This window comes from Osmerus eperlanus, chromosome 23, assembly GCF_963692335.1.
Source record: "Osmerus eperlanus chromosome 23, fOsmEpe2.1, whole genome shotgun sequence".
Classification (NCBI taxonomy): Eukaryota; Metazoa; Chordata; class Actinopteri; order Osmeriformes; family Osmeridae; genus Osmerus; species Osmerus eperlanus.
The window spans coordinates 8,388,781-8,416,760 of record NC_085040.1 but is presented as its reverse complement, the minus strand read 5'-3'; the positions used below and the strand labels follow the sequence as shown (position 1 = coordinate 8,416,760).

The 27,980-nt window shown below is 44.8% G+C and overlaps 1 protein-coding gene and 1 long non-coding RNA gene across 2 annotated transcripts in view; one reads left to right on the top strand and one right to left on the bottom strand.

Moving 5' to 3' along the window:
* Nucleotides 1-27,980, top strand: part of LOC134009869 (uncharacterized) — a 636,131-nt gene that overhangs the window by 600,755 nt on the left and 7,396 nt on the right. The gene's annotated exons all lie outside the window — the stretch shown is intronic.
* LOC134009857 (mitogen-activated protein kinase kinase kinase 11) lies at nt 15-27,448 on the bottom strand. Its single transcript, XM_062449598.1, has 10 exons — nt 25,622-27,448; nt 16,339-16,519; nt 14,785-14,933; nt 12,946-13,121; nt 12,455-12,695; nt 11,009-11,125; nt 9,114-9,285; nt 8,627-8,733; nt 7,806-8,435; nt 15-6,420 (listed from the first exon to the last, which is right to left on the bottom strand). Exons 1-10 carry the CDS (start codon nt 26,379-26,381, stop codon nt 5,840-5,842), a joined length of 3,114 nt encoding a protein of 1,037 aa, XP_062305582.1. The 5' UTR covers nt 26,382-27,448; the 3' UTR covers nt 15-5,839.

The window sequence follows — 27,980 nt, the reverse complement described above, 5'->3', positions numbered from 1 at the left end:
AAAGAGAGATGCCATTATTTTATGGTTGTTAAAATTTTATTTGGTCTTCTTGCTTGTTGCTTTTTTTCCACAGGTTAAAACCCATCACAATAGTCAACAAAAATGGCAAAACACATGTTCACATATGGAATGATAAACACACAACGCACAATATTATAAAAAGAGTTTGATTAGGCCCAGCCCAGTGTGAGATTTCACAGACACACAACATATGCAACATTACAACAAAATATCTCAAAGCCCCCCCCCCCCCCCCTCCTAAAAAAAGAAAGAAAGATAAACACACTTCTTAAACGGGCACAGTGAAATCTGGGGTTGTATTATGGCGATGCAATGCAACACGATGGTCATTACATAGCTCACCCTTACAACAACAAAGTAGACACATAGAGGAACATGACTCAAACACAAAGCAAATAGATAGTCTACTGAGACAGAGCTGAGGTGACACCAGGTTGTTGACTATTTTCAAGCAATATCAGAGACCTCAACTCTATCTCGGTAAATATAGCAGTTTTATGCACATATAGTTCAGTTTGGGTGCCTTAGAGGAACGTTGTGGCAACACTTTATGGGAGATTCTTCAGTTTCATTTACAGGCCAGAACAACCCTTCAAAGTGGGTAGAATTATCAAGTGAAGACATATTTTTCTGCTACATATCTAATACTAGGATCCAAAAAATCGGATATTCCAACACATTTTTCAAGCGGAAGAAAAGTATCCCATGCAAAGCACCCATACTCAAATAGCAATTGATCCAATTTTAAATAATCCAGTGAATACCTAAAAGTAAAAGGGAATGAAAACGTTGCCAAACAATATCAAGCATCCTAAAGTAGACTCTGTCTGTAGTAATCATAACAAAAATCCAGTGTGTAAAAAGGTGCCTATCATAAATAAAATATAAAATCTCATCTGCATTTTTCCCATATCCTAAGCTTCATAGAAATAACCACAGGCTTTCACAGGCCGGAGTTCTTACAGTACTCGGATGTTGTGAGTAGAATAGTTTTCCGCCACACAAAAACCTGGAAATTGCACCATTCGCCATATCCTACAGCCATGTCTGTTCAATTGGACCTGGGCTGGTAGTCATTTAACAAAATGTCTTGATGGTTTTGGGATATTAAAGCTTCCCAAATAAAAATCTTTGAGTGTGCTTTCTGTTTAAAGTTACCAAATAGGCAGGGGAAGAAGCAAATGGCCAAACAAATATTTAGTGATGAATCTGATTGGGTTCCCTTCTTCCTCTTTCTGTCAATGTCAAAGTGCTTTGACGTCTCCAGACATATCTCTTGAAATTAACTAAATCGGTTATAGGACTGCCTTAAAATATTACCATGTCCTGCACAATTAAAAAGTTGTCAATTGCACATTTCAAAAATCATTGTAAATTATCTCTAGTCCGTTCTGCCAAGACGTCAACATCCAGACAAGACAATAGCAATAGCAGTCTGGCAGTGGAAAGATGAGAAGTGCCTAGTCCTTGGACTTAATAACTGTTTAAAATAAATCAAATACACGTGTAGACCTGCATGTATGAAAAACCTCAACACTGGGCCTGCTGCATTCCATTGTGTTTTAAACAAATCAGTCGCCATCACCCTGTCGCACACAATTGGGGTTCTAAATGTTATCATCGGAGCGGGAACAGCAGATGGTATAAGGAGAAATGAAGGCCTCGGCCTGAAACGGATTGCAAATAATGTTTAATACTTACAAGAGCTGAAACATGAATGAGGCCAGACACCTTTCTGCCTGTGGCACCTCGGGGGTCTAACCGCCTCCACATGACCGTAAAATTTCGTTTTAAATCGTGTTTTTGTTTGTTTGTTTGTTTGTTTGACGACATCGCACTGAATAAAGGTGTGGGCAGGCATTTCTGTAACCTACATCTTGAGAGAAATACAAAAGCCACTCTGATGGCTTTTAACTTGCGTGTGGGTCAAATTTGTGGAGTTTCTAATTTAGCTTCTCAATCATTCAATATGAGAAATACACTGTAAGGGAAAGGGCCATCATCCTGGGTAAATAAGAAGCGTGCCTTGGCTGAGGCTGAAGTAATCGATTTCATTAACTAAGTGGGATTCGCAAAGTGAAGAAAAACAAACGAGCAACTGTAATTTGCTTATGTCACTATAACCGCTACCCCTGGAAGAATGACAAGGACACTTAGGGACGATAATTAAAAATCTGAATCTACGAAATAGCGAAATACGAAATAGCACCCTAGTAATGTTCTGTGTGTGTGTAAAAGCGTGCCTACTTCTTCAGCAAGGGTATGTTTCACTTGCCCTGTCAAAACCGTTCAAAGCACAGATTTGCAAAGACGAATGAGGCGACGCCCGAAAGAGCGGCATGTCACAAACAACTCCTGAAGAGCTTCTTATTGGGAGCGCCGTTGTGTCAAGCTGTCAGTCAGGTGACAGGCCCAGACCTGACAGGCAACCAGGAAAATCAGGCTTTCCTGTCAAAAAAACCATGTCACAGTCACGCCACTGGTCACAGAATCAGAGAAGTGGTGAATAACGTGGCACTGAAAGGAGATAAGACTTAAAGGGATTGCGGCAGGTGTTCTATATATGTTTTTCTGAGATTACAAATGATTTATTAATATATAGTGACTACCTCAAAGCTTGTTGTAAAGGTTACATGGAATCGTTCTGTTAGTACGCACCAGAAAAAAGGCCACAGAAACAGGCTTTTGTAGCTGTATTTTTGGCAGAAATACCCTATAATTTAGCCAAGTAAAGTCACATCTCCAATATATAATGTTGGGAAATAAATATGCTCTTGGAAGGACAGAAATCCCACAACATCCAAACAAAGTTGTGAGCTCTTTTTATTTCTCAACAACACACTGACTACTGCTGCTAGTATAAACCTTAGGTCTATCCAGGTCTACAGATAAGACATGCTAGATGATCACAGAGTGAGTGGGTTAGGGCTTGGTATTGTGGGTACTGAACGGCATATAAAGAACCAACACCGCCTCAACCCTCACACATCGTTCCTCTTTGAACCACAGTTGTCAAAGTCGTGACTTCCACCCTCCGTAATAGCGATGAGAGGATATAGCTCTTGTGGATTTTGCCTGTTTGAAGCCAAGGCACTAAAGTGTCTTCTGTGGATTAGGGCTATAGGCAATAACACACCTGTCACATCTTAGGGGCGGTCTCATAGGAGAGAAAAAGCAAGGGTAGTGGCTTTATATTAAATCTCCAGGCTCTGTGACAGTGCATATATGTTGTGTAGACACACCATGGGCTCTTGGGTTGACTGAAAGGTCAATATAGGAAGATGTGACAGTACTAAAGCCACAGCGAAAAGAAATTGAATTCATGATTAATTCTAAGGCCACTATTACTTTTAAATCTATGACCACTGTATCACAGGGAATTGGTTGGCAGGGCCACGAAAGTCACAGCTTAGTACAAAGTTTTTTGTAACAACTGGTTTTGAAATATTGGTCATAAATACTCTAAACCTCCTTACTTGTTTTTGGAGATTTCTCTTATGGTTGATTTAAAAAAATCACTTTTCTTTGCATGTTTGCAGATGAATAACCCTCATTGAAGAGGATAATTTTAGAGCCTTTGGAGTCATCTGATTTCAACCCAAATAAATCTCACTGGAAGTCTTCTGTACAACTGGTACATGAAGAAATACTTACATTCTGGGTATGTTCTTCTGACATTATGAGAGTGGACTAGTATGTCATTCTCAGGACAGGTTAGCATAGAACAGAATTAGAAGATGGGATATAAAGAAGAATGAAAGGTATTTCATTGCAGTTGATTTCACATAAGGGGAGGTAGAGAGGGAAAGGCACCTTATTGGTTGAGATTCAGTCCAGTCAGTAGTTCATTAGCCAATGGCACCACAAAAATCAAGCGGACATGTAACCTCATTGGCTCTACAAAGGGATAGGCTCAGCCAGGAGAGGCTGTCGATTTCCATACAGGGTTGCGTTCTGAAAGTGGGGCATGTCCTCTGACATCTTCACCCAAGCTACTCTAGCGACTTCATCGGATTCATTAAACCAAAAATAGACTCTTAAATATACCTTATAATATACAAGAGAAACTCAATTAGCCAAATATCTCAGTTATTCATTAAACGAACCCTGTCGTCGTCGCAAGGCTAATTACCATCATCAGGAACTGCTCTTTGTCAGAATTAGAGTTAGAATTGGTCTAATGACAATGTTTCCCACTTCAATTGGACTCTCCTCCCTGGAACATAATAGCTTAAGTACTGCAATGACATTGCAACAGTCGTTTGAGGCAAAAAGGTGATCCTGCTTGTTCTGTGGCTGGGCCCAAGTTGTGGAACAACCTCCCTCTCCATGTTCGATCTGCCCCCACCATCAAATATTTTGAATCCAGGCAAAAAAAAACTTGTGTTCTCTCTGGCTTTCTAGGTGAGTTTCAGATGTGTTTATAAGTGATTTTGTTGCTGGGCGGTCAGATATGTTGAGCGGTTAGGGAATCAGGCTACCAATCAGAAGGTTGCTGGTTCGATTCCCTGGCCGTGCCGACATGACGTTGTGTCCCTGGGCAAGGCACTTCACCCTACTTGCCTGTGGATAAGAGCGTCTGCTAAATGACTAAATGTTGGTGTCATTTGTACATTTCTTTACCCTTTACTTTTACTGTGTAAAGCACTTGGGTTAACCATCGCTTGTTTTAATCCGTGAAATACAAATAAACTGACTTGACTCGGCTTTTTGTATGGCTGTATCTGAACTCTGTTATTGGGTCTCCAATTATGACGACACTTATAGCTGTGGGCCATCAAAATGATGCCTGGGAGAAATAAATGCCCTTACATTTGGATCCATCTAGCAATGAATTCTGAGTCGTAAGAGCCAAACATGACAGCAGATACTCGACCAATGAGAAGGAAAAGGCAACGGTTAGGGCCCCTCCCACTCTCCCTGAATCCCCACAAGCAGTCACATTCTTTGGCATTTAACAGGGCTGCTCCCTTCGCCCCTTACGCTTTGTTGCCAACAAGCCCAATGACCACTAGAATTCCAGGAATGCCATCATTGGAATGTTATTGGAAAGTTATCTGCTTCCTGGTGGATGTCTGGACCATGGTTTGTCCGAAGAATTCTGGGGGATATTGAAACCATTTTGAGTGCTCTCTCTCCCAGTGAACACCCTATCTTACCTCACCACTGCTCCAACTCACGCTCCCAGCCTTACTGGGGTCCTTAACACATTACTAGTTTATTAACATCTTCCCAGCTCACTCCTTACACGTGTTAATCCTTTTCAAGAGGTCAATGACAGAATACTGAATGGAGTCGCTCACAAAACCAGACTCGCTGACTGCCCTGTGTGCTTAAAGAGCCTGTGGGTGACAGATAAGGCGAGCTTTACTGTATCCCGGACAGCATCGTCAAAAACGCTTCAAAAGGTAGTAGAGATGAGAGGTGGAGATATCAGAAGTCTGATTGAGTCTGAAGATGGCTACTGATCTGCCACTTCAGAGAGAGGGGAGCAGACAGATGAGAGAAGAATCCTCTTTCAGGCATTTGACTCTGTCACACGGCATAGGATTGGCTGGGTAGCTTCCTGGTTCCTAAGGCAACTGTTGTTGATAGGCAGAAGAATCCACTGATTGGGCTCTCTAGGTTGCCACAGGGAAATATCCTCCTAGAGTATTAGGGCCTGGTACATTTGAGATTTTAAAGGATTGCAAATCCCTGTTTATACAGGATGTACACACTCTGGCTATCCAATTAAGGATGCATTCCTCTCATTTCAAATTCAAATAAAAACCTCCATGTGAGAGGCGGACCTCATGCCCTGCTGGCGAGGTCGGGTTTAGAACCTGTCGTCTCTGAGTTGCGTGGGGGACTTGAACGGTTTGAGTCCCAAAGTCCTCCGGGGTCGGGGTTTTTCTTTGGTGACCTCAAGGGGTGGACTGCAGGTTGGCCACCCCAGGTCAATGATGGGGGAGTTGGCCGGGTTCAGAGGCCCCAAGCGGACTGTGGGCAGGGTCGGTGACCCATTAGTGGAGCAGGGGGCGGAGCGGGAGGTGGGAAAGGGGGCAGAGAAGGGGTCGAAGGGTGACGGGGTGTCTGGGGTGCTTGCGGGGTCTGCCCGGAGTGCGAAGGGGTCACAGTCTGGGGAAGGGAAGGGGTCACAGTTGGTGAAGGGGTTGGTGGGCGAGGGCTGGTAGCTCAGCGAGTGACTGTCTGTGAGTCGGGCCTGTCGCCTGCCAGCTCCTGCCGAGATGAAGCTCCAGGGGTCGATGCGAGGTCGGTTGGGGGAGGGGCGCGGGCGGGGGATGACGCTGACCTCCAGGCGGCGTGTTGTGGGGCTCACCAGGCCAGGGTTGGGGGACAGGGAGATGGGTTTATACTCCGACTCCATCGTGTCTTGGCACAGGGGCAGGTCCAGAACTAATGAAGAGGAGAGAAAAGAACTAGTTATATAGCGACACAGTCAACTGAGGAAGACAAGAGATTTATACGGTAATGTGCAAAAGTCTTAGGCACCCCAGATCTTCTGCATGAGGTTGTCATATATGTTTAATCTTCTGCATTAATGTCAGTAGAAATGCACAATATTTAGATTGTTTTTAGTTTAGTCGTTTGATTTCATTTCATCTGAAAGCAATTTGACCACATTTATTCTTTATTTTTTTTGTATCTAAGAATTTTGCACAGTGCTTAACATACGATACACATGGGCCCATGATAAAAAAAAACATTATTCTATGTCTACCCAACAGGAGAAGAGGGGGGATTCGCAGCCCTCTATGTAATTTGCTGCAACTGTGACAGCAACAACTTGAACCCAAGCTTGCGTGCCGACGCAGGGACTCTACAGGCGAGGGGACAACCCAGAGAGGTGACAACCCTGAGAAGCTCTCAGCGCTTGTTTAACAATTCACCGAACAAGAAACAGCACTCAGGGAGACAAGCACCCGTTCGTTTTTTTTACTCTCGTCCAGACATAACTAAAAAAGAAACATATTTTTATACAGTTCAGTACAACAGACCATGCAATGTAACAAGACGTGGCTGCACCCCCATCGGAGGTACACTTGGCCGATCTTCGACCACACTCAGGATGGAACCAGCCACCTTCAAACTCAAGCACGACCACTACCGACTACACCATTGAAAAGCTAGCGATTTGTTGGAGCAGGTGGCCTGTATACATACTTGAGGACTGAGTTTGACCGATCTACACCAGCTATACTAACAATGTTTTCTTGTTGGAGTCTAATTTCTAAGATCCATAAAAACACAAGTACATGTTTAGCTACACAACTGGCAAGGCTGTTAGTCTTACAAAGGACATCTACCTTTGTTTACCAACTTCATGTAATTTGAAAGATTACAGTTATTAGCTGCATAACGTGCAAATACAGTTGAAATACTGATTACCCCCTAGGGACTTAACAACATGATAGCTCCTGTGAAGATTCCATTTCTGTGATTTAGACAGATTTTATAGTTAGAATGAAAGTTAAGCCGCGTCTGTATAATTCTTAAGAGTCCTTAAGAATTACCTTTCTACTGGCGCTCCCCTCATCACAACAGACCTCAAACTGTGCCACAGCATTGCTTATGTAACTAATAGGAGATACATATGTATGAGGTGTGTGTTTTCGATTTGAATAATGAAATGTGCATAGCCCCCCTGGTGTGTGTGTTTGTGAGGAGGGAGGGCGGGTGGTGGTGGTGGAGGGGTGGGTCTTTGGTGTTGAATAATGAAAATATTGGGGGAGTGGATGTGCGAATACATACAGTATATGTGTTTGTGAGTGCAAGCTTACCTAGCTGAGAGGAGTGCAGTCCTTGGCTCTCCCTCCTCGCTCTGTCGACCCCGGGGCTCCAAACATCCCCACCAAACTCCCCGTTGCTGTGATGGGGGCACAGAGCCCACTCCCCCGGGCTGCCCTGCCCCGGGTGATGCCGTGGTGTCGGGGGGGTCTGGGGTGTCTGGGGGGTCCGAGGGCTACTCCGATCACGACGATTCGGGGGAGGCGGCGTGAGGGGCAGGGGCCTCACCTCGGGAGGGTGCAGGGCGAAGTCGAAGAGGGTAGCCGGGAAGGGTTCCGAAATGGAGAACGTGATGAGGTCTTCCACCGTAGGGGGATCCAGGGGTGAAGCGGACGATTTGGGGGCCACGATTTCCATATCCGAGGGTATCCGGTGGAGCTCCTCCAAGGGTGCGTGGTTAGTCCTGGGGGGCACCCGGGGGAGCACATCCAGACAGCGTCCCAGGGCCACGGAGGCCAGGAGAGACCCCCCTCCCAGCAGAGCCCGGTGGGTGGTCCTCAGCGGGCCAGTGCTGCCCAGGAATCCTCTCTCTGGCTGGGGGGAACCGGCCGGAGAGCCCCCCTCCTCACTCCCAGAGTCTCCCTGAGGTACTGTCAGGCGGTGAGGCTCCTTCACTGATGAACCTGATAAAAAAGAAAAAAAGTTACGCGGAAATCCTTGTTTGTAAAAAAAAAGAGATCACAAAACGAACATTTTTAAAGACAGACAATAGAGTGTACCTCACTGGTCAAGTCAGCTTATTGTTTTACTGTCATGTGTTTTGTATTGAACCTGTATTCACACTGGAAGAGGCCCTTGGGAGAGGAAGGGTTACCGTTTAGGGCAGGCTGGGGTGTTGGCGGTCTGTACTCCTCAAAGTCGTCCTTGGAATCTCCGTTCTCATTGCTGTCCATCCCCAGGAGCTTAGCTCTCATTGATAGGCTGAAAAACACACACACAAACACAGACACACAGCTAAAAACAAGGGGAAATACTGCCAGTCTGGATCTGATGAAAGCGCTGGTAGCTTGGTTCAACAAAAGACAAAACAAGGTGACAGAAACAAACTTCTAAAGCTCTCTGTCAGACACAAATGTAAAAAGTTACTTCTATCCAAGTGAACAAAGCTTATTTATACTGCCTGGACACATCTCTGGACATCTTTTCAACCTTTGCCTTCGACGTATCCAAGCTATAACGGCGTCAAAAAGCGACATGAGCCTAATTTAGAGCATGGCGCCAACTCGAATTGTTTCTTAAGAAACCGCTGTGCTTCAGAAGTGAGATGGGCTGCCAGTGTTTATGATGACGTGGCTAAATACCTGCTTTCCTGAGGACTGAGGCGAAGCACTTTGGGGCTCTTGGGGCTCTTGGGGCTCTGGGGCCTCCAGTGGGGGCCCAGCCTCAGGTCCCCGTTGGCCTGCTTCACGGGCGGGGCCTCCAGGGGCCACATGGAGCTCAGACCAAATGCCCTGCTGTTCTCACTGGGACTGACTGGAGAGAAGACGGAAGGAGGGAAAGACAGGTGGCCAGAAGAGGGTTTGCATCGTTAGGATCGAGAGAGGAGGAGAGAGACAGGGGAGGGAGAGAGAGGGAAAGGGAGAGAAAACAGTGAAAGCGCTGTAATTTCATACACACACACACCCCATATTCAGTTCACTGACTGACAATTACTAGGTCAGACAATTGCCATTCCCATACACAGCAATGACGGTGCCGCAGAGTGGCAGCAGTGGTGTCCTCTACTTTATCCTACCACTGTTGTCTTGAGGTGAACAAAGTATGGACGAGAGGAGCCCAAGTGTGTGGATGGAGGAAGAGGGACAGAGGAGGGAATGAAAGGAAGAGACGGTGGATAAAGTCTGTGTGAGAATCCACCTGGTGATGACACACTTTAAGGTTTTCAGCCCCTCATACAAACAGCCATGAACCGTTGTGTGTCTTGAGAAATTGTGCGAATGTTTAACCATCCTGGTGCAAATCTCAACAGTGCCGGAAGCCATTTATTACAGGTACACACACTCGGCGTAACATCATACATATACAGTACACACCCTGGCATCCCAAAAGATTGTTCCAGAAGGAAAAGTGCCACCAGGCTGATGTCAGTCTCTCTCTCTCTCTCTCTCTCTCTCTCTCTCTCTCTCTCTCTCTCTCTCTCTCTCTCTCTCTCTCTCTCTCTCTCTCTCTCTCTCACACACACATTCGCACACACGCACACGTTGCAGACAGGCAGCTACCTCTAGGGACTAAAACAAATAGATGCTAAAGATGTGATCATACCAACAAAATTCCACCCCATATGGCTTTAGGGTTCAATAAGTCATAGTCTGCGACAGTTTACTATGACAGGGAAACGACAGATGTCTCCTTAATAGGGAAATACATTTTAATGACAGTCAGTCTGAAGCCCTCGGAAATCAACATTAACAAGACACATTACCCAGCCCCGAATCCAATCCACTTTTTAATGAATAAATAAGCCAAACAGATGTTTTGGATTTGGAAAACCACTTATACAGCTAAACATCTCACCACAGATTGTTCTTTTAAAAGTTGCCGCAATATTACGAGAACTGATTCTTCTTGGAGATGTTTTCTCTCTCTCTTTTTTTTGGGGGGGGAGACATGGAAATGCAAGATTTTGCAAGGTGTGCCCTATGGGGTGGATTTTCCACAAAAGGGCAAACTGCTGACTTACATTTGTCTCAATGTTGGGACGAACACTGCTGTAAATCACTTCAGTAGATTTTTTTTTTGTTACTCAGGACTTAAACATAGAGCCTAATGAATATCCATTTACTTCTTTCTAATTCTGAATGGTGAAGGTTTTTGTTCGGCGTCAGGGGCGAAGCCTAGAGCAAGGACTCCCCTAACTGGTTCAAACGACGAACTACAGGTGCATGGCGAACAAAAATAAATGGCAGATCTGTTATAACAAAAGGAAGCCTGAAGTCTGAAAGAAACTATCGTCGCAAAAGGGTGTGTGCGAAAATCAAAGTGTGATGGGAGAGTTTAAGAGTGGGTGGACGAAAGGGGGTGAAAAGAGAGAGATGGACGTGTGTGTGTGTGTGTGTGGGGGGGGGGGGAGTATGTGTGTGTGTGTGTGCATTGAATGTTCATGAGTTTGTGCATGTTACCATGGATACTATTTCAATTGTATGTGTGTGTGCGTGTGTGTGTGTGTGCTTGTGTGAAGACAGAAGCCTACACTTACGTTGGATTGCTCGGAAGCGTGGGCCAATGGAAGGGGAGGTGCCGGAACCCAGATCTGGAGAATTCCTTCTTTTCTCCAGGCCAGGAGACGCCTGCACTGTGATCTTGTGAATAAAGTCTGTAGGACACACACACACACATACTAGATGGCAGAGGTATCTTGTGGACAAAAATCACAATCGCAAAGGATTCAAATTCAACATATGCTTGGGATTATCTGGGAGTGTCTCCCTTGAAAAGAAACTATCTTTCATGTGGTTTGGGCTTCTTCCTTCTAGGATGCCACTAGAATATAAGTGTTGGCATGAAGCACAGCTTCAGTAGATGCTGTTGGGAGGAACTAGGAAAGGCCCAGCCCTGAGCTATAGCCTGAGCTGGAATGTGATGGAAAAACAGGACAAGAGCAAAGTAAAATAGGCAGAGAAAGAAAGCAAAGGAGAGAGTGAGCAAAAAAGTGTGCCTGCGTGTCTGAGGATGAGAGTGAGAGACAGAGAGAGAGACATGGAGAAATGGAAAGAGAGGGAAAGAGAAGGAAAGAGAGGGAGAGAGAAGGAAAGAGAGGGAGAGAGAGGGAGAGAGAGATAGAGAGAGAGAGATGGAAAAAGAGAGCGAAAGGGAAAGAGGAAGAGAGAGATGGAAGGGGAGGGAGAGGTGGAGAGAAAGATGGAGAAGAGAGAGGGAGAGAAAGGGAGAGAGGTGGAGAGAAAGAAGGAGAGAGAGAGAAAGAGAGGTGGAAGGGAAGGGAGAGAGAGAGAGAAATGGAAAGAGAAAGGCAAGAGAGAGAGAGGGAGGGAGGGAGGGAGGGAGGGAGGGAGGGAGGGAGGGAGGGAGGGAGGGAGGGAGGGAGGGAGGGAGGGAGGGAAAGGGAGAGAGAGAAGGAAAGAGAAAGGGAGAGCGAGAATGAAAGAGAATGGGAGAGAGAGGGAGAGATGGAAGGGGAGGGAGGTCACGCCAGCCAGCAGCCAGGAGAGACAGGAAGCCCACACAGGCGTGGTCGTCTCCATCTCCCTCTCATCAACCCCCCACCAAATCACAACCCTGCTGCTGGGAAACGCCTGACCACACCACCACACACACACAGCTATACACACACAGACTAACAGACAGACACATACACAAACCCAGACACACACACACACAAACATACACACACAAGGAGTACTTGTGCGTGCTCCTGGATAAAGTATATCTGTCTGCAGTGGTGAAATGCCTCATGTGGAATGGTGAGTGTACAGTTTGGGAAAGCATATTGCAACACAGCACAGTTGCTGACGTGCAAGTTACTTTTTAAAGTGTATTGTCATCCCTCCCCGAGTGACTTATCCGTAACTTTTATAATTCTCAAACAGGAATGTTAAACAGGTCAGAAACGCCCGACCCATTGTACGGGGCACGTCCAGAAACGCCAAACTGCCCGCTGCACCGCGCTCCCCCGCCCCCCCCCCACCTTGCGGCATGCTGATCTTCTCGCCGTTCTTGACCTTGAGCTTGTGCTTCTTGAAGGTGCCCTTGCGCTTCTTGACGTTGGGCTTCTCCTGGTTCATGTGGAGGATGAGCAGGCTGAGCTCGCGCTCGAACACGTCCTGCTCCCACTGGGCCAGCTGCTGCTCGCGCTGCCGCAGGACCTCCTCGTGGGACTTCTGCTCCAGCGCGGCCCGCTTCAGCTCCTCCTCCCGACAACGCAGCTCCTGGGGGGGGGGGGGGGGGGGGGGTCATATTATGGGATTCACCTTCATGCTGTGTGTCACTGATGACTTCTGATCCTTTAGGATTTTGTTCGATGGATGGATTAATGGGTGGATGGATGGACGGACAAATGAATAACTGGGTGCCCCAACCTGGGTGCCCCACCCCCAACACACGTACAGAGGCAAGCACCCACACTCGCCCATGCGTGTGGAGAAACACACACGACGCACACGACGCACGCGTACACACCTTCTCCTTGGCCCGGAGCTCATCGAACATGTCCTGGATCTCCAGCTTCCAGTCCTCCTGGAGGGAGTGGAAGGAGTCCTGGGGCATGTCCTCCATCACCTGCTGCTCCAGGGCCGTCAGCTGGGACAGGATGGAGGCAAAGTCAGGCCGCCGGTGGGGGTCCTGGTCCCAGCACTCTGCAGGGAGACACACACACTTTATGTGCAACACACACTCTATGGACGACACACACAAATAAAAACATTTTAATAAAAAACTTTAGATCCTTACTATTTCACCACATACTCCACTTTTGAAAGTCTGGAATTGTAGGCTTTTGTTTTCATTGATTATGTTTACTGTAATTACATATTATTAGGTGTAATGCTCAACATTTTTCTTTGATTCTTCCAAAAAGCAGCAGAGAAACTTTCTCTATTCTGACATCAGGTCATTCTTGCATTTTGGTGGTGTATAACATTAGCATTGCCCAAAGCTGTTGTCCAATCAGCTACTTATGTAAGCATAATTATGGTTATTACAGAAAGTGCAACTGCACCTGTGGGAGTTTATATTCATCCCAAAGAAGGCTTTTGCTGCATCACTTTGTTTAGCCATGGATCTAACTACCTCCCAAAACGACTCCAGAGAAGCCAATGCAGTTTTTATTGTCAAGCTCATTGGTATCATCACCAACCAAAAATGAAAAACAGAAAGAAATACATGAAAGGCAAAAACCGGTGCTTCATGTGAGTAAAGCTTGGTTAAAAGCTTCACTAGTAGAAACACTCACTAGTCACAAGTATTTCCCCAGCTCACAGCAGTTTTTCTGATTTAAATGATCATGTAGCCTAGCGCATGAAATTCACATTTGAGTTATATTTCATTCATTAAAAAGTAACTAAAAACTGAAACATCTTTTTGAGTCGTACCCCTACATTAGTTGGCCTATTCAAGCACTGCTAAAGTCTTGGTGTTGATCCTGACAAATCATTGCAAACGTGTTATTTTTATCATTTGACAGTAAATCCCAGCAGAGTTTGCCCCATGTGGGTAAAAGAAAGTAATTTGTGACGTGTGTTTTCAAGGAACTTGGACATATCATAGGGAGGGTTGTGTGTGATAACTGGCCATGTGTGTGTATCATTAAAGGGAGACCCAAAATGAATGTTCCAGGAAAACCCCTACCCACAATGTTTTGAAACTATGAGGGTGAGCTAAGGTTGAAATTGACTCCAGAGTTAGACCTTTCCCAAGTTTCATTGTAATTTTCGAGTCTTTGTTGAAAGGGGTACATTCACAATCCGGCTACCAATAGTATGATGGTTTCAGTCAAACTGTAATATTTACCTTGTATTCAAATGTAAGTTGTGTTGGTTTGTTATTTACATACAGTTACAGCATACCATAGTAACACCCATAGTTATTCATTTGATGTCTGAGTCTGTTTAAAATAAGTAGTTATGTGCAAAAAAAATCAAATCAAGTATGAAATGTATTTATATTTAGCATTTAGCAGCCTAAATATTTCACAGATTTGAAATATGCTATCTGTGGTCTGTGGTATTTAGGATCTGAATTGATGTGCCAAAATGCGTTGTGCTTATTAATTCAGCGTCAATATCAAATGAGTAACAAATATGTAACATTTAAAAAGTTAGCAAACTCGTAAGACTCCACTTCCCTTCCATATGTGACACAACTGAAACAAAGTTTGCAGAAATTGCAAGAAAACAAAATGGTGTTATCAAAAAGAACCATTCACACACACACACACACACAACACACACACACACACACACACACACACACACACACACACACACAAACACACCCACACTCGCACACAGGTGGTCTTACCTGCCATGAGCTGGGCGAAGGGTTCTGGGCAGGTGGAGGGAATGGGCAGGGTGAGTTTGTTGACAGCTACTCCGTAGGCCACAGCTAGTCCATCGATCCCCCTGTAGGGTACCTCTCCAGTGAGCAGCTCCCACAGCAGGACACCATAGCTGGGGTGGAGAAAGGACAAACAGCAGACACGTGTTAACACAACTCTGTAGAACATGAATGTGCGTGATACTGTGTGTATGACGACTGTGCGATGATTTACAGTGTGATACGGTGTGATGTTTGCATAATAATGAGTAAACAATAAGGATATCTTAACATGTTCTGTCCTATCCTAACAACTTCATATGACTTATGAGGGGAATTATTTTTGTCATGGTTATACTATATGTCATTTGAAGGTATTTGGAGAAGAATACAGACACACTGGAAGTGCATTATGTGTATCTACAGCTTAACGTGCAGTTATAAGTCAACGATGACTAATTAATTCTGTCGAAAAACAGTTGTTACATATCACACAACATTACGACAAATATACTCCCACACATACAGTTCACACATCCATTCAGACACATGCACAAACACATAGGAAAAACAATATTTTACTCTAATTAAGCAATGACATAGAATGTTGCAGACATGGACACATAATTGTAAACACACACACACACATTCACACACACTGAGGAGGTCGGAACCGTTGTGCATCCTTAAAAGTGTGGCTCTGGATGTCCCACACTGTCAATTACCTCCAAGCATGCCTGACTAAACGTCCTGTCGGATAGTGGAGAGGCCTGCTGCCCACAGCATTTTTATATAGACCTCTAATTACAGTACACATACACACACACACAAAGGACACATTCACAATGACATGCACACTCACGTACACACACACAAGGACGCATACACCATTACACACACACACTCACACACACATACACAATCACATATACATATACACACGCATACGCACACGGAAACCACTTAATCTTAGCTTCATGATGAATTGAAGTAAGATACTTTGAAGAACACAATTAGCCTTCTTTCAAAACAGTTAAACCGCGTCCTCGTTTACATGTAGCACACTGATGAGGATTACTTGAGCAAAAAAAATAAAAATAATATCACTATTATTAGGTATGGAAGGATTATGAGAGGAAGAGAGAAAGAGAGAGAGAGACAAATGAGCGTTCTGTTGTGTCATGAATCCGCAGGGCCCTATTTTGGCTGCGCGCACACACACCCCAGCCAGATAAAGAGCTGCGGTTGGGTCTGGTGTGTGGCCTCCCTCGCTCTCTCCATACTGTCAAACAATAGGACAGTGTGCAGCACACATGTCGGACACAAAGCACAGAGCAGCCCCTTTGAAGCCCTTCGTCACGTGGTTCTGCCCCTCCTGAAGTTCACCGCTCCGTCTCTCTATTCTCACTCCATCCCTCCATCTCTGCCCATCCGTATGCTTTTCCCGATAGCATTTGCCGAGCGAGGAACGCGCCCGCGTACACATGTAAACGAGAGAAAGGATTGCCGTTCGCGTGGCCCGCGTCCCCGCACGCTCACCTCCAAACATCGCTGCCCTTGGAGAAGGTGGAAGACTTGATGACCTCGGGGGCCATCCAGGCGTAGGTTCCAGCCGTGCTCATCTTGGTGGTCTTGTGCCACTCTCTGGCCAGGCCAAAGTCGGTGATCTTCAGCGTCTTGCCCTCCATGCTCTCGTTCTCTATGGGCTGGGCCAGCAGAACTAGACAGAGAGAGAAAGAGTGTGACAGACAGAGAGAGAGAGAAGGAAAGAAAAGACGAAAGAAAGAAAGACAATTCTATTCATTTATATATTTATACAAGTCAAATTTTACACTGTATGTATGGCGTGACTAAAATGCAATTAAACACACTGTTGCAGAAGTATTTCGTGAAAATCTCCCTTTTTTTAGCCCTGCACACACACACACACACAACACACAAACAAAGCCTTTCACATCCTCTTCTCCTTTTCTTATTTAGACTGGTTAGATTCACACCAATCCTGAAAGAAACCTGCAAGACACATTCACAGGAAAGACGACTGAACAGTTTGTGTGTTTCCTGGAGTCCATCTCTTCCATGCATCCTGCCTGCAGGTCACCATGAGGGCTTTCTGATGCCACGCATGTTCAACATGTCAGCCTGAAGTCACAGTTATCGGAGTGAAGGATGAACTCACCCCATTGGCTACCACCCCAAATGCGTGTAAGAAGAGCTAGTTCTCTAGACATATCAAACACTTCAATAAGGAAATGGCAACAAAACGTTGACCAACAGTAATTATGACACCGGCATTAATATGTGGTTGTTAAAAGAGGAAGACTAGACTGACAGCAGAGCTGGAGGTTGCAGGTTCAAATCCCCCTTTGTATGCCCCTTAAATACACAGCATTTGCTAAAAGAATAACTGTAACACAAGTCAATGAGCAGGCAGAATGGAGTCATTCTGCACCGCATACTATAACCATGGGGCTCAAACTGGCACCAAATGTATGCAGATGGCTGGAATGTGAGTTATTATAGGGAAGTCTTCGGCTATTTCCAGTCACTTTCATGTTGTCTCTTTTATCACTCTTGGCCACTGTTGTCTTGTCGTCTAGCTCTGTCACACTCACATACTCAGATGTTCTCACTCTAACTCTCTCTCTCTCTCTCTCTCTCTCACACAAACACACACGCAGTCCAACTCTCTCATTCTGTTTCTCCCACTGTCTTCTCCTTCAAAGACCCCACACCCCCACCCCAGACCCCTCCCCCGTCTGTTAGAGCACACATACTGTAGTCTGTTGCTATCAGTTGTCCCTCCTTGACATCCCAAAAAGGAATGCACCACAATAGGTTGTGTTGTCTGGCTTGAAAGGGTATGTGTGGGGCACTGGGAAAAAAACCTCATAGTCCTCCACACTTTCTGCAGTTCTGCCATATTTATACAGAAGGACTCCACACATTTACACACACACACACACGCATGCAAACATGCACACACATACAGTATATGGACTAAAATACAGACTTGCTCACACACAAACAAGCATGCACACTGCTGCAGTGGCCATAGACAACCACACAGGGAGATGGCCTGAATGTCGACAGGTCATTTCAAAATTCCGACCTTTAACCTTTGTTTCCTGTAAAAACGACCTTAAGGGGATAAGAACCGCAACATATAATCCCATTTACAGTATTTGGCTGGTTTGCTGGTCAAGCCTCTTTCAAGGGCCATTAAAAACAAGATCAGGCAATAAGCCCCATTTCCTGTTGCACTGCTCTTCTGTGACCTCACAACCAGGAAGTGACGCCTGTCGGCTCCAGTCCTTCCTCAAAACAGAGAAAGTGCAGTTGAACCATTGCACATTGTGCACACTAAGCAGATTTCTATTTTTAGGAAACAAGGATCAAAGGGGGTCACGCTCTTGGCTGCTGATAGGGTCTCCCAGAGAGAATTGCGGGATATGGGTGGATGGATGAGCCAATCAGTGCCCCCCAGTGAAAGAATTGGCGATTGTTAACCATCTGATGACCCAATAGGTATAGTGTCAGATGTGCGTGTGAGGTTGCTCGGATGACTTGCAATAAGTTGCGTATGCTACAGCCCACACAGGCCGTGCTTTCTGAGACGCACACAGACAAAGGGTTTGAGTCTCAGCACACACGCAACACTTTTCTTCCACTTCCGGTGCTGAAGCAGAGTGCATTCTTCGTTCCGACTTTTTTGAACCCTCCTTTTCTTCCTCCCCGTCCCTTTGCCACCTATCCGTTTCTCACGACTATTTTTGGAGAAGACTTTTACACAGTGACTACGTACGTTTTATACGCCACATCCAGTTGAGATCATTTTGTCCAGGCCAATCAGAAATTCTATCTCAACAATTTCAGAATTGCTAAACAACTTATTCTCGTTTTTTTATGGAATTGATTACAAAAGGGCATCTAATCTCTTAGAATTTACTAGTCACAACATAAACGACTGGAAGAACTTGTACTCAATCAAAACTAATATGCAGGAAAAAGTGAGTTATTTCCATAATGTGAGAATGTCAGCTAGACAACAGTGGGGTTCTACCCCAATCTGTACAGAACCAATACCCTTGTGATGTAAGAGTGTGGCGCTACCAGGTTGTAGCTGGTTGAGCCCAGACAGCCTTCCTGACACGGGGCAAACAAACAATGCCAGCGAAAGAAACAGACCACCCGGTCTCCATGGCAACGGGACTCTGTTTGGTATTGTTTGTTGTTCACAAACAAAAGTGTGTCAGTTACAGAAATTAGTCTCACAGGAGCGACCTAGATATGTATTTGCTGTGGGGCCCGGCCCTGTCTATGCTAGCTGACAAGCAAGAAGCTCAGTCTGAGCTGGTGTGTTTTTGTGCATGTGTGGGTATGGTACTGCTTCATCTACAGGCGCTCACCGTGCATGAATACCTTTGTGTGCTTCACTTTCAAAACTTGATGTTGGGAAATGCGCTGGGAAAATATACAGCTTCGCATTTGTCAATAGGACGATACAAGGAAGTCGAGCGGTTCCACAGAATCTGCTTGTGAATGTGCTTTGCTAACCAACAGACATAAGGTATTGAAACTAAATATGATAGTAGTGAGATGAAACTTTGTATTGAAACCTAACCCTCTCTCTCTCTCTCTCCCTACCCACCAACTTGACCCCCCTTTATCTATAACTCTACCTGAATCTGACTATCTCTCTCTCCCTCTCCCTCTCCCTCTCCCTCTCCCTCTCCCTCTCCCTCCCCCTCCCTCCCTCTCCCTCTCCCTCTCCCTCCCTCCCTCTCCCTCTCTCTCTCTCTCTTTCTCTCCACCTCCATTCTCTTCTCTTCTCCCCTTCCCCTCCTGTTTGTGTATGGGCCGGTCCTTCTATGGGCCCGTAGGCGAGGGGAGAATTCCGGCAAGGGTGGGGGCTTTCCCCGGGAAGAACGGGAGCTTTGTCCCCTGGGGGACGAGGCCAGAGGCTGACAGACAGTCTGGCAACCTCTGGCTCTGACAGAGAAAGAGACAGAGTAGGAGACAGAGAGGGAGGGAGGGAGAGAGAGAGAAATGAAGAGAGACTGACAGAGCGAGAAAACGATAGTAACGAGAGTAACAGTGAGAAGAGCAGCAGAGAGTAACATGGCGGAGAAATAACAGTTATCACAAGAGTAAGCCTTACTGCAGCCATACACTGCCTCACACATCTTGTTTAAAGCTTCTGTTGTAACTATTGTGAAGGCTCCTTTATAGCTGAAACTGGGCACAATGGATTCCATTTGATGTGCCTACAGTCTAGCACAGCATTGTCCAAGCACTGCAGGGGACAGGCTCGGTGTAACTCGTGGTCTCTCTCTTTCTACCTGCTGGGGAACAACATTAATGATTCCCTTCAGTTAAGTGGTTATCACCAGGTAAAACACAGGACACGACTGAGACCAGTCACCTATTAACCAGGACTCCCATCCAAAACTGCCTTGCTCTGACCATCAACGGTTGAAGTTTAACCTCCATTAGCTCGTTATGCTGGGAAACACAGTTCTGAGGTTCCACAGAGGTGAAGCCATAGGGATTTACAGGACAACGATGGATGCTGGGTGGCTAAACATGTACGGGTATTACAATAAAACTTTACCCAGTGCTGTGAACATGTGCTGGTGCCATATTTCATCCATATTTATCAATCTGCGATCGAGTTTAGGATCTGTTTCAGAGTAGAAAATAGATATACAATGATTTACTGTCAAAAATACAGGACTGACCACACGAGTACCATGACTGGTCAGGGTCATTCACAATCCTGTGAAACTGGTCACAACCTGGACTCAACTGTCCGCAACTTTCCGATTTAACATAACAGGGCACACACATCTGAAACACAAGCAAACAAACCCAATGCACTCTGTACTGGAACTGTAGTGAAACAATCAGCCAATCCCCCTTTTATTCATACAAACTTTTGTTGAGAGTTTGCATTGAGAAACGCCTTTTGAGTGTGCAGACCAGGGCCAAGCCTCACTGGAACAGATTTATCCGTGGATTCTAGAAACCTCCACTTCCTGTGAGGGTTGACCTTACAGTGCCTTGTTTTTCCCTCTCTCCACATCCCCTGGAGTTCCTTTGTTCCACCCCAGCCTGATCTGCTCCACACACTGCACATTCTGCAGCTACAGTTCTTCTAAGCTCTGTGTGTGTGTGTGTGTGTGTGTGTGTGTGTGTGTGTGTGTGTGTGTGTGTGTGTGTGTGTGTGTGTGTGTGCAACCACGAACAAGGCCACGTAGGCAAGCGTTCAAGTTAAGTCTGTCCGTTTCATTTTGTGTGTCTTCGAACTGCCCATTCTCTAGCGAAGTGCAGGGAGTGTGTGGGAATCCCATGGCCGTGATCAGTCCCACCTGCTCTTTCTTTCCAATCTAAACCTGGGATCTCCGGGTGGCATCTGTCTGCAATTTCCAAAACAACGAGACAGGGCACAACAGGGAGCCCTGCTGCATCCCTAAACCTTATCACACACTGCCAGAGAGACCCACCGACACTGGGAGCACATACTTGGGTTCACTCAGGTTTGAGGACAGGGCAGGGAAAGTATGGAGGAGTTCCTGCCCTTACGTTGGACAGAGTGTGAAAGACAATTTGTCATCATTAAATTAATCCATTGTTGGAATAAAAAAGCTGTGGCATTACGATTATACAAGCCCTACAATTATATTTTACGAGATTAGCATTTTTCTAATCACAAGGCCAAGTGTTATAGCCTTGTTTGTGTAATATGTTTTATGTCTGATAAATTAGCACATTTCAGTTTATTAGTCATCTGAACAATTACTTGACCCATTTACTTTACTAACACCAGAAAGATACTGACAAACTATAATGACAACCTTCATTGTTTATCTCTAACAACAACATTTGAATGTATTTAAGATTCCTTGAGTATCCATGCTTCCGTGTGAGAAGTTATGACTAGCTCATAAAATCTTTATCATCATACTGTTTTCCACTAATGCTTAACTATTACAACCTTGTTACAGAATAGGAAATCTAACACTGAGACCTTATCAAGCTTAAAATGCCCTTATTTCCTTAACTAAATACCTCACATGCCAACCCTGTGGGCCCAATGTCTAAACTGCCCTCATAATTCCCGTCACTGAACTTGGGAATGTTGATGTGTGTGAGAACGAGAGTGTGTGTGAGAGCAGCGAGCTGAGTGGAGCTTCGCACAGGGGATGTTTTGAGTTGGCTTCTAGTGGGGTGCCGGGGGAACTGAATGAAAACATGCTGGTGGAAGGAGTGTATCAGATGGTTGTCCAGTCTTGGAAGAAAAAAAAATACATAACTTGTTGATCCAAAATCTAACTGGGGTGTCCCTCTAAAAAGACGTGTCAGTTTGACTTCACCAATGCTTAGCTTGGCACTTTTAACTGTACTCCTATATATATGGCTTCTAACTATAGCATGTGTGCTGTGAGTTGGTGGTGGCGGCGTCAAAATGTGGTGTTTGTTGATGAGGAAACAGCATTAATTTGCCAGCTCATTTGAGTCTCCCTATGCACTAATAGGAATGGGTGTAGATGTGCATGACATCAATAGCAGCACTAATGTGTGCAAACACTAACTTTCTTTGTGTGTGCTAATGAGTTTGATGGCGTCTGTGCGTGTGCGTGTATGTGTGCGTGCACTAGGAATGTTAAAGAAATAGGCTCCTCTCTTTTTTACCCCTGCTCTGTATTTGCTTTAGGTGGAATTCCAGTTATGGTCTCTGGCTTGTACCCAAGGCCTTGCTCTCTGTGTGCACTTTCTTCAATGATCCTGTTTAATCAGCATCTTCCAAACAGGCCACTGAGCCAGTACGCTCCACTGACTTGTAACTACAACAAAGTTAGGTAGCTTTCCTTACGAGATCATAAAGGAGTAGACGTTCACCAGAAATACTGATTTAATATTACAACCCCCTCTGATGTTAGTCTCCACTAAAATTGAAAATATTATTTAATGCGAATGTAGTATACATCTTTCTCCTCGCACTTTCACTCCCCAATCTTCAGACACGTTACTCTGACACGCTTCACCAAGGTGTCTGCACAGGCTGTGGAGGTCATACTTAAAATCATTACGTGGACTCGTCTGTGAAATCCATTTTATGCAATACCTTTATGTCTCACGTCTTATACAAGCTAGAGCCTGTGGCTGAAGAGAAAAGGGCCTTTCATAGATCGCCTTGTGTATCCATTCATTCATTCAGCAAGTATAACATGGCCGTCTTCCCAAATACCTTGTGCCCCCTTTCTACCTTCCACTGACCTCCTGGAGGGGTGCCTCCAATCTAACTGAACAGCTGCTAGTGCCTAAAGCTGAAGAAGACTTTGTTCTTCGTGAGAACAACACAGACTGTCTTTTCTATGGATGAGATGAACCTCCCTCTTTAAAAGCATGAGAGAGAGAGAGAGAGAGAGAGAGAGAGAGAAAGAGAGAGAGAGAGAGAGAGAGAGAGAGAGAGAGAGAGAGAGAGAGAGAGAGAGAGAGAGAGAGAGAGAGAGAGAGAGAGAGAGGATATTGCTCACTGGCACAACAAAGCTCCCAGATACGTGCAGTGGCAGGCCTGGGACAAAGATTTGGAAAAGAATTAGAAAACAAGAGGTAGGAGGAGGAGGAGAGATATTATCTCGCAGTAACAGAGAGAAGGATTGTGTTTGGTTGCCCTGTTCTGTATCCAAACCCTATATTAAATAAATAAATAAAAAGGTTTTTCTTTGTACAACAGGTTTTTCTTTTCCGCCCCACTGGCCACTCTGGGTCGGCTCAAAGAACTATGAGGAATGAATCCACCACAAGGGTGTGTGTGGGGTTGGGTACCAAAATCCTTGGGTACCTATATAACCGGTATGTACCGGACCGAATCAGAACGCAGATTTCGGTGCCTCATTTTGGTGCCACTTAGGCTAAATGCCTGAGCTATCGATTAAAATATTTGCCCTCTGGTGCTCGTAGAAGCATCACCAGTGCACATGATCGCTAGGTAAATTATACTGCATTCATGTGGTATCAGAATACATTTCCATTTAGTCATTTAGCAGACGCTCTTATCCAGAGCGACTTACAGTAAGTACAGGGACATTCCCCCCGAGGCAAGTAGGGTGAAGTGCCTTGCCCAAGGACACAACGTCATTTAGCTCGAACTAGCAACCTTCTGATTAATAGCCCAATTCCCTAATCGGAAAGATTATTTTCCAACTGTGAAAATTCATGTGAATGCAAGTCGGAACAACAATATGGAAAGTCGAAGAAGACGGCAGACAACAGTGATCTTTTTTCTTCAATAAAAAAGCAGTTTTTAAATGTGATTTACCATTGTTTTGTGGCTCTTTGTTTTTTGTTTTTTGTATCGGTTCAGACACCGGATTCATTTTAAAAGTATCGATTTGGCCCCGGTACCGTAAAAACCGAAATGATACCGAACCCTAGATGTGTGTGTGAGTGTTTATGTGTAAGAAACTTGGGGTGGGTGAGGGAGGGATGTTTAAGAGAAAGAACCATTATAGAAAGATGTAGTGGCACCAGCTGTTAAGGAGTTGTGAATCCTTTACAAGGAAGAGCATCCCCCATCTTCTGAGTGGACTTTGGAGAAGGAGGAGTGAACCCAATCGATATGCCTGTTCTGTCTATCTCTGCAAGGTCCTGACCATTAGGATAGACTTGAAAAACTAAAAGTGAAGCTGTGAGGAGAATGACCTACTTATGGCTGTGTGTGTACTTGGCAACCTACATACCTGGAGAAGTTCACAACCTCCATTAGGGTCTAAATTCCCTTTAGTGTGTGTGTGTGTGTGTGTGTGTGTGTGTGTGTGTGTGTGTGTGTGTGTGTGTGTGTGTGTGTGTGTGTGTGCACGGAAGTGGATTGTTTAGCATAAAGTACAGGATTAGCCAAAATGAAAGTGGTCGTACTTGGTGATCTTGATCACGTTGAAGGAATCAAAACAACAATCCTTTAACGATTTGAGTTTACATTTTTTGGTGATTTTGCCTTGTCATAGTAATATAATAATAAGGGGTTTGCCTCTTGTGAATTTGAGAGGTTTTGGGGTTTGGCTGCTGTAGTGGGATTTGTCATGGTGCAAGACCTAAAGGTTCTATAGATTATTTTATAGTATCTGCCCGATGTGGTCGAAAGACGTTGTTTGTGTCTTTTTGTGTCAATGTGCCTAGGATTACAACCGAAAATTGTACACATGTCCAATTGTATTATTATTTTTTACTTCTGTGTATACAAAGTTGTCCAAAATGTGAGTTGTGTGAGATGATGTTGGGATGATAAGATATACATCCACTAGATTACTTGACCTTTGATTACCAGGCAAGATTTATAAACCAGGCTATGTTTAATAAAGAAGAAACCCTCGCCAGGCTTTCACAACTTCCTAAAGTGCACTGACTGTGTGTCCAGTGCAACGTCTCCAAACTCACCCTACATCACATGATACCGTTATGGTATGATGCAATGGAAGCCAAAACAGAGGAAGACGCCCCCCCTGGATGGTCAAGTAACTTTTGTAAAAAAAAAATATATATATATATATATATATATATATATATATATATATATATATAGACAGAGAATAATCTATGGCCTGGCATCACTCACCTCAGCCTCCAGCAAAGAATTATGATTCAATCCAAGTCACAACTATATTTAGGGAATTTGTAGGGAATTCTGAGTTACCTGGAGAGTGATACCAGCCCTTATTACAGGTTTATTAAAGCCTTCGCCAGGCTCCAAGGAGCAGTTTATAAACACATCATACACATAGAAAGCTTGTTAAAATTAACTATTGATAGGTGGACTTACTGTTGTTCGATTTGAGGTCCCTGTGGATGACTGGGACTATGGCCTCGGTGTGCAGGTAGAGCATGCCCCTCGCTATTTGTACGGCCCAGTTCACCAAGACGTGCGGCGGGATGCGGCGGCCTGCCAGGGCCCGGCTGAGTGGCCCACCGGATGCGTATTCCATAATGAGACATAGGTTTGGTTCCTGCAGACAGACTCCTTTGAGAGCGATGATGTTTGGGTGAGTGAGCATAGCAAACAATCGGGCCTCCTGACGCACGTTCTGGGCTGTCACGCTTATGTCTTCGTCTGGGTCTTGTCGGGCCGCTTTCACTGCCACTAAACCACCTCTCCATGTACCGCGATACACCTTGCCAAACCCACCGACTCCTATGACCTCCTCAAGGCTTAGTTCCCTAAAATCAACGGCCTCTGGATCAAACTCTCTCACTCCCACTGCTGGGCCCAGCTCCCCGACCACCGCACCGCTTTGTATATTCCCATATCCACTTGGCTTGAAAGAAACGTAGTTCGAGGGAAATATTCCTACTTTGTTATTTACCTTCCCCGCCCACCAGCCCTCATCTCCAGAGATTTCAGAGTCCAGCGACAGAACCTCTACGAGGTCACCTTTGCGCAAGGTGAGCTCATCTTTCCCGGCCGCTTCATAATCGAATAGCGCTGTCCACACCGGATTGGTGAAGTTCCCTTTTTGTGATTGTTCCAAATGTTTCCAGTTTGACAGTGAGCCACGGCTAAAAATGTTCTTCAGCGGCTCCATGGAGCCTCAAGCAGATGTTTAGACAACGTCTGATTCGGTAGTCTAGAGATTTGAAAATAAAGTACTGGACTGCGCCTCTCTCCCTGTTCTGTCTTTCCAGTTGGTTCATCGGGTACCAGTGAAATTTGTCCAAAGGCCGCGCCAACAATGAGGCTACAAACATATAGTCAAAGATTGCAGAATAAAAATGGTCTTTCTTTCGTATCGACATGGATAGATAAAAAGATACGAATGTGACCTAGTCTGCAGTGTGTCCAAAAGTTAAATTGCTGTTGTTTTCCAACTGGTATGGTGTGTAGTTTACACGCACGTTTGACCATATATTAAATGTATTTAGGACTACAACTCACAGAAATACATTTCACATGATTGACTGAGACTTTATAGCCTACTGATATTCTCAAAGGACAAAGCTGACTGTCGCCTGTGTGGATGTGTCATGCAATTATCAACAGGTGCTATACAATAGCCTACCCAGAACTTTGGGGAATTACAGCTCCAATGCAAGGTCCCATGTCCATTTCGTTGTCCATTTTGAGTTTCTTTGTATTTTTAGCCATTAAGTGCAGTGGCCACCGTAAGCAGGAAGCGCTGAGGAGTGGAGAAGAATAGCAGGAAAGGAGCATTCAGTCCTGCTAACCCGTGCTTTACGGCAAGTTCCAAAGCTGACCAACTCGCCCAAAATCCACTAGCCTACTCGAATAACGGTGTCTTGTCCGAAACTTTTTGCGGTATGTCAATAAATCCTACATCTGTTTGCGCAACTGTATCCATATTTGCTCTGTCGTTCTGTAATACACTATATCTTCTGTAGGTTGTCTATTAGCCAACAATAATTTCGTATCCGACGAGTTACTAACAGGAAGGGATAAACGAACCTACTTAGGCTACTTTTTAGGAGAAACGCACTTAAGGTAGTGCCATTCATAGTCCGTAACCGGATTTCAGTGCCGAGCTTGGAAAAGCTCGTTGTTATATCCGATATCCAAAAAGCGCAATGATATCTCCATTGTAATCAGTTATGTCCCTGTTTGTTAGCTGTGTTCCCTCATCCAAATCTCGAACTACTCTACGTCTGTGCACACAGTCAGAGAAGAGGGTGGGGTTTAGTAACTTTTTTTTCCAACAGGAAAAGAATCAAATGACAGTAACAACCCAACTCTCGCTCTGGTGGAGAGATGGAAGTAGGTAGGCTACAGCTTGACGGACAGTCTGATCTTGTTTTATCTACGAAAATGCAGAGAACAAATCGGTTAGGTCATTTGCAAACTGGTCACGACACAACAGTAAAATATCATGATATCCACAGTTATTTGATATTAGTTAATTTTATGCTTTAACGTGATTCACATCAATATGTATCACAGCAATAACACAGTTTAGAAACGTTTTAATTATCACAGTGAAATGGCTATAAGGGATATGTTCTTAGTTTCCTAGCCATTGTTCAGCCGTGATGTTACTCAAATTAGTCCTAAATATTGATAATATTGAGCAAAGTACTCATTAAGGTGTGTGTGTGTATATATATATATATAATGTTAAATAATATAATGCGATGTATCTAAAATTTTCATAAATATGCAAACCAAAGTCCCC

Coding starts and splice junctions, on each gene's coding strand:
- LOC134009857 (XM_062449598.1), bottom strand. CDS start 26,381: ATGGAGCCGCTGAAGAACATTTTTAGCCGTGGCTCACTGTCAAACTGG. Junction 8,734..9,113: donor CTCAGTCCTCAGGAAAGCAG/GTATTTAGCCAC, acceptor TGTGTTTTTCAG/CCTATCAATGAGAGCTAAGC. Junction 8,436..8,626: donor ACCCCAGCCTGCCCTAAACG/GTAACCCTTCCT, acceptor CTTTTTTATCAG/GTTCATCAGTGAAGGAGCCT.